The 12,655-nt window shown below is 34.6% G+C and overlaps 1 protein-coding gene across 1 annotated transcript; it reads left to right on the plus strand.

Annotated features, from left to right (window-relative positions):
- The first annotated feature begins 999 nt into the window (after window positions 1-999).
- Window positions 1,000-3,954, plus strand: LOC149206295 (uncharacterized). Its single transcript, XM_089397647.1, has one exon. It carries the CDS (start codon window positions 1,000-1,002, stop codon window positions 3,952-3,954), a length of 2,955 nt encoding a protein of 984 aa, XP_089253773.1.
- The last annotated feature ends 8,701 nt before the right edge of the window (window positions 3,955-12,655 follow it).

Below are 12,655 nucleotides of genomic sequence, written 5' to 3' on the forward strand. Positions count from 1 at the left end.
ACCAAGGGCGTCCAAGGGAGGAGGCCCCACCCCATCAAGTGGTAAATGATGCAGTTGGTCTCTTGGAACTGTAGGGGACTGGGTAACCCCAATAAGGCAGAAGCTATCAAAGACTTATTGAAGATGGAAACCGCGGACATCCTTATGCTCCAAGAGACTAAAATAGAAGGGGAAACCCTTCTAAACACTAGCATTATGAAATGGAAATATGATTCAGGAAAGGCTGTCAGTGCAAGGGGCTCGGCCGGAGGAATAGGCACATTTTGGTCAAAAAACTCCTTCTCATTAGAACGATTCTCTGAGACCCAACATTGGATCTTCACAGAACTGCGCCACATTGTAAGCAATCTCCCCCTTGCTCTGTTTAACTTGTATGTCCTTGTTCATTATGAAGAAAAGAGAGAGTGCTGGAGGACACTCTTGGATTACATAGAGCAGATCAACCCCACAAATATAGTCATAGGCGGTGATCTGAATATAATTCTAGATCCCAAAGAAAAAAGAGGAGGGATTTACTCTAGGGATCCCTTCATCAATACAGTGGGAAATCTGATACTGCAGTGGGACTTAGTTGACTTCAAACCCGTGAAAGGCAAATACACCTGGACTAAAAATAGAACAGGTGAAAATCAAATCTCTGCTAGGTTGGACAAATTTCTCATCAGGAGCTCATTAATGATGGATAACATAATAGTTTTTTCCAAGATCCTCCCAAAGCTCACATCGGATCATAAGCCAATCCTTTTATGCCTAAAAGAAGAAGAAGATCTTGGCCCCCTCCCATTTCGTTTCAGCCCTCTCTGGGCAGGTAAAGAAGGGTTCTTTGAAACAGTCCAAATAGCATGGAGGATAGATGTACTCGGATCCCCAAGCTATGTGTGGGAACAAAAAATGAAAAACACAAAAAAAGCTCTTAAAGATTGGATAAAGAAATCTATGCAAACCCCCACTAGGCAGAGGAAGGAGGCTATTCTTCAGTTGGAAAGAATACAATTCGAAATGGAGGAGAAAGATCCCTCTCTCACGAACTTAGCCAATGAAAAATCTGCCCAAAGGAATGCATACTGCGCTTTTAGAATTGAAGAAGAACATTGGCGCTTAAAGTCTCGAAGCCTGTGGCTCAAATATGGGGACAGAAATACAACATACTTCCATAGACAGTGCAGGGCTCGCCTCTCACGCAATCAAATAGCAGAAATTACCAGCACTAGCGGTCAGGTGTATAAAGGATTTTCTCAAATCAAAGAAGCAGCTGTAAACCATTTTCAAAACCTTCTAAGTGCGGAAAGAAATGGGAATGAGGAGGATGCAGAAGAGTTTCTCACAAACATTCAAAACCTAGTTAGTGTGGAAGACAATGATTCTCTGTTGAGCCCAGTCACGGAAGAAGAGATAACTAATATAGTCTGGTCCATGGAACCAGACAAAGCTCCAGGACCTGACGGATTCTCAGTTCATTTTTATAGAATTTTTTGGGAGATAATCAAAACTGATCTCTTCAGAATGATAAGAGGAATCCCGAGGAAGGAAAAAATGGGTGGAGGAATAAACTCCACCTTCCTCGCTTTAATCCCCAAGGAAACAAACCCAGGCTCCTTCGACAAATACAGGCCGATCTCGCTCTGCAATTCATCCTACAAGATTGTGGCCAAACTTCTGGCTAACAGAATTAAGCCCCTTCTTCAAAATCTCATTTCTCCAGCCCAAGGTGGATTTGTGAAAGGCAGACAAATCCAGGACAATGTCATTCAGATCCAAGAAGCCCTCCACTCCAGTCAAACTCGGAAAGAACAAGGTATGATTATCAAATTAGATATGTGTAATGCTTTTGATCAAGTTAATCGTTCTTTCCTGTTCAGGGTTCTTGCAGCCTTTGGATTCAACCAGGATTTCATAAAGCTCATCAAAGCTTGCATTGAAAACATCTGGATCGCCCCAATGGTGAATGGTAGACCAGCAGAGTTCTTTTTAGCCACCAGGGGATTGAGGCAGGGCTGCCCTCTTTCTCCCTTTCTCTACATTCTGATGGTTGATTCACTAAGCAGAAAGCTGACTCAGGAGAAACAAATCGGTTCCATACCTGGGATAAGAATTGTGCAAGGCATAGCCCCCGTGAATCACGCGCTCTTTGCTGATGATTCACTCCTTCTCGGGGGTGCTTCCATGAGAATCGCTAACTCATTCAAAACCATTCTCCAAAAGTATTGCAGCATCTCCGGAGCGCTAGTCAGCGAGAGGAAAAGTGTTGTTTATGGATGGAATACTGATCAGCAAACAATTGATAGGATTTCCAGCGAACTGGGGTTTAAAGGCTATGCAGCATGGGATAAAATAAAGTATCTTGGTCTACCTCTGACGATGGGATCCAACCGCAATCACCTGTGGGAGGAGGTGATTTCTAAGTTTAAAAAAAAGATTGCAGCGTGGGGCGGCGTTTGGCTCACCACAGGCGGCAAGCTCACTCTAATCCGTTCTGTGCTTTCAGCCTTGCCCACATACCAAGCCTCTCTGCTGATGGCTCCAAGACAAATCGCAGATCAAATCTCCTGTCTAATGCGGAATTTTCTGTGGAACGGTGGGAAGGGAAACAGCAACCGATTTCATCTTATTAATTGGGAAACAGTGAAGCGTCCCATTGCCGAAGGCGGACTCCAAATTTGTGACCCCCAGCAAGCAAATCTAGCTTTGGGTTGTAAACTCCTGTGGCAGTTAATAACCGAGCCTACGCACCCTATCAGCCAGCTCTTAAATCTCAAGTACCTCCAAAATCAGTCGATCATCTCCTTCAATCCAGCGCTTTCTCCTAGAGGAACGCAGGCTTGGAGGCTCTGCTGTAAAGGGATCGAATTCTTTAGAACTCATCTGTATAAAATCCCAGGGAATGGCAAAAACATATTGTTGTGGAGAGATCGAATAATGGGTCACCCCCCACTTTCAGCCATTAATGAAATTGCAGATTTAAGAGCTTGGTTAAGTTCAAAAGGAATCCGGAAAATCGAAGATATAGCAGAGTGGGATAACAAAGGCAATTGGCAGTGCTGGTCATTGCCTAACATTCCAGCGCATTTAAAAGATCAGTTAAATACTTTCACAGATGCAATTACAGACTTTACTCCAGTGCATAAGGATGAAGAAGATTCATGGGGATGGGGAAAAACAGGGGAGTACACAGCCAAACAAGGATACCTACAGATGCAAGGTAAAAAGGATTCTCCGCATCCGGAAACAGTGTGGAATCAGATCTGGGAAAACTTCAGCATTCCCAAGATCAACTTCTTCTGCTGGACTTTATTCCACAACAAAATCCTGACTGGAGATAATCTGTGCAGAAGAAACATTGCTGGTCCTCATCGATGTGCGTTCTGCAAAAATGCATTGGAAACCTCAGTTCACATGTTCATCGAATGTGAGTATGCACAGAAGGCCTGGACTAGCTTCTTGACAGGGCTGAATGTGAGACCCCCAACACACTGTACGATCACAGACATGTTCTCATCTTGGAAAGCTCGATACCCCTACAACATCATTGATAAATCTCTTTGGCACAAGGTGTGGATTGCAGCTCCAAAATATGTCTGCTGGAAGCTGTGGCTTTCCCGGAATGAAATTGTCTTCAACCAAAAAGAAATCACCGCAGAAACAGCAGCGGAGCAGGCCAAGAAACTCCTAATAGAAACTCTGAGACAATCCAATATCAAAGACAACTCCCTTCGAAATGAAGAAAGGGCATGGCTGGATGGCTTCTCCCCAACGCCGAGACCTTCAGCAATCATTCGCCCAACTCACAAGGAAAATTGGCAGATTAGAGAAACCTTGGATAATTTTCGGAAGTGGTGGAAATCACAAGGAAAATGCACTATCTTCTTTGACGGAGCCTCGAAAGGCAATCCAGGCAGATCAGGAGCAGGGGGGGTTATCTACCTCCCGAATGGGAGAAAAGAGGATTTCAGCTAGGGACTTGGGCTAAAAACCAACAATCAGGCAGAAGTCCTCAGTCTTTTAAAAGCTTGTCAACTGGCCAGAAAAGGAAACCCAAAGGAAATCATAGTCTTTGGAGACTCAGAATTGCTGATAAAATCTCTAATAAACAAGAAAGAGCTCAAGGATCCAGCACTAGACAAACAGCTTACAAGAGTGAACAGACTCCTGAAGGAATTTTCCTCAGTACAACTCTTCCACATCCTCAGAGAATTAAACACAGAAGCAGACAGACTGGCAAACACAGGATGTACTCTCGGAAAGAGCATGATCAGCATAAATGCAGGAGCACCGAGTATGGCAACTATTCCCTAAAAGGGCAAGGAGTTCGTGTAAAGGCAGAGAAATGTAATGTTTGAAACAGTGAATTGTATTGCTTGATCTGGCTTCGACCACCCATAAATAAAAATACCCGTTTTAGTTAAAAAAAAAAAAAAAAAAAAAAAAAAAAAAAAAAAAAAAAAAGTCAAATATTTGAATAAATAAAGTAAAATGAAGAGGGAGAAGTCAAAGAAGGAAATAATTAACTATTAAAAATAAATTAACAACAATAAATAATTAACACAGATTTTGACTAAAATAATTAAAATAAAAAGTATATTTAAATAATGAAATTCAAAAAAGTTGATAAGGACCAAGCCAAAGTGGTAATGAAAAGAGAAGAGAATCAAAAAATAATGAAACCTTTTATGATGAAAAGTAATTTAAAATTAAAATGGTAATGAAATTAAAATCAATGATTTAAATAAATAAACAAGGAATTAAAAATAATCAATAATTAAACTTAATAAAGAAATAGAAGGGGAAGAGAAAGATTTTAAATGATAATCATTAAGTAGTAATATATATTAATAAAATAATAAATACCAAGTGTAGGGACTAACCCTATTTTTTTTATTTTATTTTTTACAAATTAAAAATACAACCATAAGAAAATAACATTGGAAACTCAAAAATTATGGAGCATTATATAAAACATTTCTGAATTTCACTTCATTGAGCATATCATCAAATTTACATATTACTAACAAAAACCAAAATGAAGTCATACAAAAGAATATTATAACAATATAGGTACCGTTCATCAAGAGACGAGATTCAAACTTGACTTTTTGCTGTTGCCCTCCTTTGTTGTTGGTCGCCTCCAAGTGTGAATGTCGATGTGCTTAATCCGAATGCAATTACTCAGGGGTTGACCTCCCAGCCTACTCCTTAGCTACTCTCCTTCCCCGTGGACCCCTGAGCTGCAATGGGGTTGTACAATTGGATGGAACTGCATGGGAGGGGTGGGACAATGTCCCTGATCTCACCCACTAGCACTCTCGTCGTGACTTGGGTTGGAAAGGTTGAACCACCTTCGCCTTGAAGATCACAATGTCATGAGGGCAGGTCCCAAATTTGGGTCGCTCATGAGGATTTTACCGAGGGGCGCGCATCAAGGCAGATTCCTTGATCCCCGACACCATTAGTCTCGCTATAACAGGCAGCATAAGAGATGATAGTGGTCTTTATCGTTGCACCTATACTTTCCCCTCGTAGCCACTAAATGCTTGAAGGGCAAGTGGCATGTCACCCTTGGAATTTCAAGGGAATTTCTTGAAAGGCACGACCAACTTGGCACCCTTGGCTTCACAAATAAACTGTTAGGCATGACACCCTTGGAAATTCAAGGGAAATTCTTGAAGGGCACGACCAATTGGGCACCCTTGGCATCACAAATAAATTTTTAGGCGTGACACCCTTGTAACTTCAAGGGAAGTTCTCAAAGGGCACAACCAAACTTAGCACCCTTGGAATCATTAAAATAAATAAATTAATAAATATAATCAAGATATGAAAAACCACATAAATTCACATCAAGGGTAAATGATGTTAGAAACCAAGGTAATTAAATCAAGAATAAAACTTGGTTTAAGAGGATCATAGGAAGAAATAAAATATTTTACCTTAAAAACTCTACCCTTCCCATGTTGGAAAAGAAAAGAAAAAATATCCAGGGAGAATAAACAGTTCAGATAAACAAATGAGGATCGAGAAAGATGATGGACAACAGCCTTCCATGATTGGCTTAACTTGAATTCATCTTCCCTATTGAAATTATCAGGGTGTTTCTCTATTTCAAGAGTTTCCATGATAATGTGAGTGTTGTGAAAAGGAACACAAGCTAGGAATTTGGATTGATCAAAGCAAATAAGATGTTTGGAATTGAAGGAATGTTCAACAATGGTTGACTTATATAAACGAAGATGGTTAGTATCAGCCATATGTTCCTTCAAGCGAGCTTTGAAGGCAGGCCCCATGGCCGCCTTGGATAAAAAAAATTTGATTTATTTACTTATAATTTACTTTATAATTTTTTTTATATTTTTATTTATAATTTTTTTAATTAAGTGGTTTTTTTTAACAACAACAACAATAATAATAATAATATTTTTGATGTTTTATTTTAATTTATTTTTGTTAATTTTTAAATTTTTTTTATATTTTATTTTTTACTTTTGTTTAAATTTTAATTTTTACAAGTTAATTTAGTTTTCTTTTTACATTCTATGGGTATTTTTTTGTCTTTTTATATATATTTTTATATATGATTTTTTTGTCATGATTTTTAATTTTTTTTATGTTTTATTACTTGCTATTATTTTTTAAAATTGTGTTTCTTATTTTTATTTTTTTCCAATATTTGAATTTGTTTTTTGTTTTATATTTTTCATTTTTGCATATATATATATATATATATATATATATATATATATAGTTGTTATTATTATTATTATTATTATTATTATTATTATTTCTTTTCTGCAGGGTCTGTGTCGATGCTCGACTAGCAACCTGATCCCATTATGTGCAATTTGATAGTTGATTTTAAAATTTTCATTATAATGAAACAAGTTTTCCCCCACAATGTGTCAAGTTCATGGTTGGTCTTTAAATTTTCATTACAATGGGTCAAGTTCAAGTTGTCTTAGTCTAAGATTTTAAAATCACTATACATTTAACATTTAAAAAATAAATTACTCTTTGTATAATAACTCTTTTATTTAGATGTTCATTTTTAAAGTTTTTTTTAGTCATAATTTTTTTGATAATATAAATATTTTGAAAATTTATGGTTTTTTTGTAGTCATAATCATTGGTTTTAATTCCATCGTTAAAAAATTGTCAAGATTTTAATGTTTTTCTTAGTCATGATATTTTATCTTTAATGTTATGGTTGAAAATAATTATAAGTTTTTTTTTCTCTTTAGCACCATGACTAAAAATTGTTGGAATTTTAATGTTTTTCAAAAACGTGGTATTTTATATTTAATGTCATGCCTAAAAATCGTTGGAATTGTAAGGCTTTTCAAAGACATGATATTTTATCTTTAATGTTATGCTTGAAAATCATTGGAACTTTAAAAAAATTCAGAGTCATCATATTTTATCTTTAACATCATTATAAAAAAATGTTGAAAATTTACCCGAAAATAAATAAATAAATAAATAAATGCTACCATCAACTCTTTTCGTTTTCAACTTGTTTTTTCATGTTTTTTTGGGTATTTTTTGCTAGAGTTCTCATTTTGATGTAATAGTTCTCATTTGATCAGTAACTTTGTTAGAAATTGCTTTGATGAGAGTTTCTCAAACATTATCTCATAAGGAACCAAACTTGTTATTTTGAACTTGTTCATGATCAAGCATTTTTGGATTTTCTTAATTTATTTCCCTTTTGAAACATGGATGTTGCTAGCCCAAATTTCACACCCACATAATATCACTGGACAAACTAGGAGTCCAAAAATCTTTTTAACCATTTTCCAATCCCATAACTCGGCCTCACTACATCTGCTTTGAATGGCATATGATGCTTTCCACCTTCCCTCTCTCCTTCTATTTTGTAGTATGGGGTACTTGTTCTCATGGGTATTAATGTTCATTACTCAATTGACAATAACAAAAAAAAGGTAAACAAATAGAAATTCATAATTAAAATAAAAAAAAATAAAAGTAAAATAAAATCTAACTTATGAAAAAGCCTTTTTCAACTTCTTTTCTTTGAAGCTAATGATGTTGTGAAGATGTTTTTGACAACATTACATACATTAATGTGGGTGTGTGTATATATATATATATATATATAACTTCTTTCTAGTTCCATGATATTAACAACTAGTTATGTCAATATGTCTATTTTGGAATAGGCTTTTAGAATTTTAATTTAATTATCAATAATTATTCGAGGATGGTCAGAATTTAACCTTCACAAAATATTTTAGAATATTCTTAATAGTATTCACAAATCAAAGGTTTAGATATTTGGGCATGTGGTATGGATAAGCCATGCTATTGACCCATAGTATTGTAACAAAGCTTAATTGTAGATTAAGAATCTCCATGATGAAATGGGGGTGAATCTGCATGGTTAAAAATCTTGTTCCATATTTATATATATGTTTAACTTATATATTATTTGTTTAATCATTAATAACAATAATAAAGTTATAAAAACAAGTGTTGCAGGACAACTTAGTTGCTACCAGTCAAGAAACAAATTATGTTATGGGAAAAAATGCATAACAAATTATAACTTACATTGGTCAATGTTAATTAATAAATAGTGGTAAATAGGGAAATGGAATCCTATAGTCTTGCTTTGGGAGGTAGTGCTGATAAATTGAAATGTGAAGTGGACATGGACTCACATAAATTTTGGTGGGTAGTAACCACTAGTAAATCTAGGCATTTATATTTTCACTCTTATATAAGTCGAAAACATAAATAACGGTAGTAAATATATTTATTTAAATCTTATTCATATAAACGTAAATAATGGTGAAAAGTAAATCCCAGTAAATATATTTATTTAAATCTTATTCAGATCCATTTTTTATGCAAAAACTTGCTTACATTATGATGAAAAGAAACTGATCTTAAATATGTTATAATATGTTATTTTCTTCCTTCGAAAGTTAAGAATAAAAAATCACTATACAAATATCTAAAAATAATGCATGAATATTGCAACCATATCCATAAATTATGACTTAAAATGTATGAGGTAGCTATTTACATGACATGATCTTGTGCAAAACAACAATAAGAACTTCAAATTATGGTCCAATCAAATGTTTGAAAATTAGGTTTTTTAAGTAAAATTGAAAAGGAAATATTTATTTTTCAAAGTTAAATGTTACAAATTACATTGGTCAATGCTAAATTAAGAGTGGTGAACAAGCAAATCCATTGTTATAGTTCTACCAAGATAAAACTAATAAGTGTTTTGAGATTTATTATAAATTAATTTCTACAAACATTTACCGATCATTTTATTTATATAACCTAACTAATATATATAGGATAGTATCACGCATCTGATTATTGAAATACAATTCATATATCTTTATATAAATTTACTTTTAACCAGATTCAAGCCTCATTTTATTTTAGTAATTAATAAATAAATATCTTTTTATAAAATATCCATAATCATATTAGATTTAAATATTCTAAACAGTAAATAAAAACTTCCTAAATAACATTTATTACTATTATTCTAATAATATTATTTAATATAACTTTTACCCTTATTTAATATAATAATAATTTATATTACCAATTTTATAGTATTTTATTTCTTATTTTAAATCTTACTTTTATAATATTTCATGCTATTATAATAATTTATATTACCAATTTTATAATATTTTATTTCTTAGTTTAAATCTTACTTTTATAATATTCATGCGATTATAATGCCATTTAGAAGGTTAAAACATTTTTAAAAAATCATAATACAATTCAATTTCTTATGACTGATTATAAGAAATTTCATTGTGTAAAATTTTATTTTTAAAACTATTAAAAACTATGTTTAATAATGTGACCACTTATTTTTTATTATGTAAAATATTATTTATAAAGCTATTAAAAACTATATTTAATAACGTGACCGCTTATTTTTTATTTTTTAACATGAATCCATCAGAGTGTACGTGATTATTTTTTAATATGAAGCCGTTAGACCGTATGTGACACTGTAAGCTTATAATTGCGAATTGACTAGCGGCATTGGTTTGTGATTGAGATTCAATAAGATTTTTATGTTTTAAATTTCGCAAAAAAAATATTTTGAGTCAACAATTTTGTAAGTTTGGTTGGATTGGTTTTAAATATATATAATAATTTGCAAATACAATTCGATTAGCTGATTAATACGCAATTTTAGAATACGGTCCAGTAATAATGGGAAACCAAATAATTTTGGTTTAAAAAAATTAAAAAGAAATAGGTGAGTGGGTGCTCTTTGATGTGAAATAAGTTCAATTCTCCGTACCAATTCCCTACTTCGATCCGAACAAAGTGATATGTGACCTAATAAAAATATAGGTTTTTTTTCGGAAGAAAACGTTGTATAGTATTTCTATTATATTTCAAAAATATTCTATATATATATGTGACGTCTATATCCTCGGATTGGTATCCAAAAAAACATCATGTTTGCAGCATTACATCCATAATATATAAGACGAAATGAGATCTCTCTATGACCCTATACAAAATTTGGAGAGTATACCTGTATAAGATGATTGTTCAGCCTGACCCTTTTTAAAAACTTATTCCAAAATAATGAAACCAGGGGCATACCAGATATTGCCCTTTTAAATGTCCGGCATAGAAAAACGTTGGAATGGCGAATGTAAAATGTTCTATAGAGATGCATAGTTGCCACTTTTCATCTGAAGACTGTATGCCTTGTTTTGATAACTTGTCCGCTTGTTCATTTTGACCCCGCTTTATATGAGTGATAGGGAACTGTGAAGGCCTCCATAGTGATTTAATCCTGCCAATCCATCCGGAGAGGTTGTCATTTTTGATATTATGGTTCCCCTTCACAAGATCAATGATTATTTTGGAATCCCCATAGATGTTAATGGGGCCGATGTCCATAAAAGCGCAGAAGGTAAGCAGTCCATGAAGGGCCATGGCCTCCGCTTTATTATTTGACCCTTTGCCACCATTCCAAAACATGTAGTAATGAAGTTCTCTTGTAAGGCAGATGTATACTCCGCATGCGCACTTTCCATCTTTTGCTGCTCCATCGAAGTGCGCCCTTGGCATAAGAAGCTGACGGGAATCAGTGACAGTTTTTTGTTGCATCCTCTGTTGAGGGATGATTGGAAGAATCGAATAGTAGTATGGGATTATCTTATCAAATATATGCCCAAAGTCCTCCTTGTTGTTCTGGAATATCTTCTTATTTCTCCATTTCCATATAAACCAGTTAACAATTAAAGGAATGGGACGCCAAACTGATTTCTGAGAGGCCCACCATTCGAATGCTTCTGTTATGGAGGGATGAGTAACTACAGGAAAACCAAAGTATAATGCCATCTTCTTCCATAAAATCTGAGATAGTGGACAGCTTAAGAAAATATGCATGTTATCTTCTGTATTGGAGAGGCAGATTATGCATATGGCAGGACCTTGCCATTTCCTTTTCTGTAGATTAGTCCAGGTGAGATTTTTGTTATTATAAACAAGCCATGAAAACAAAATTATTTTTATAGGGCAACCAGTTTTCCAAAAGGAGTATGGAAAGATTTTCTGAGTGCATACTCTATTCTGTTCTATCAAGGAAAAATATATATCACTGACTAACACATTTGGCTGACCTTTCTTAACCTGCCAAACAATTCTATCTCTGTCCTCAGTTTTGTATATCCCTGCATTTTTCATTGTCCAGATAATCTTCTCCCATTGGGCAGCCATTGTTCCTTGCAATCCCAGCACTCTATCCGATTTCCATATCGGAATAGCATCCTTCCATTCTTCGATTACTTGTGCCCAGTAAAAGAGACCCTTTTGGTGGAGGAGCGCGAGAAGTGGAGGAGAAAACGGGGATTCCATCTCAACCCCCATGATTGCATCAGATCCAATAAGGATATTGTTTCCAGTATGCAATTTCCAGATTATGTACCTTTTGAAGAATGGGAGGATCTTTTGGAAACTTCTCCATATCGTCGATCCATTGGATGGCCACATAAAATTGTTCCTGTACCAAAAATGAATATCTTTATTCCCCATATATTTCATTCTGATAGCTTTACACCATAAACTTTCACCAAAGACTGTTCTCCATAATGATTTGCAAAGAAGCGCCAAGCCGAAAATACGAAGATTCATTAAGCTCCAGGGCCCCATTTTTTTGGGAAGAGTTATGTTATCAAGATTAGTGAGATGATATTTCTTCTTCTCCTTACCTCCACTCCAAATAAAAGTAGCCATTAGACTATTTAACTTTTCAATAATAGTAGAGGGTATGAAATACAGATGCGCCCAATAAACATAAATATGAGCTAGAACCAATTGAGAGCGCATCATTCTGCCAGCTAAGGATAGGCATTTATATTCCCACCCTGAAATTCTCTTGTAGAATCTGTAGGTGATCCATGTCCAATCAGATATGTTGTATCCCGTGGGCTTAAGGTGATAACCGAGATATTTGATACCCTCTTTAATGGAAACCGCTTGAATGTTATATAGTTGTGATATATATTCCATCTCCTCCATTTTAACATTACCGAAATGAAATGAGGATTTCACTTCATTTATAATTAGTCCCGTGTTTTTTTGAAATGATAATAGTAACCCATGCATAATAATCCATGAATGCCCACAAAGCATAGCA

The sequence above is a fragment of the Pinus tabuliformis genome, chromosome 1_2 (genome assembly GCF_031772625.1).
Source record: "Pinus tabuliformis cultivar Carrire ecotype Pingquan chromosome 1_2, CPIR1, whole genome shotgun sequence".
In the NCBI taxonomy this organism is placed as follows: Eukaryota; Viridiplantae; Streptophyta; class Pinopsida; order Pinales; family Pinaceae; genus Pinus; species Pinus tabuliformis.

Excerpts from the sequence above, each read along its gene's own strand:
- LOC149206295 (XM_089397647.1), top strand. The coding sequence starts at position 1,000 with ATGGAGGAGAAAGATCCCTCTCTCACGAACTTAGCCAATGAAAAATCT.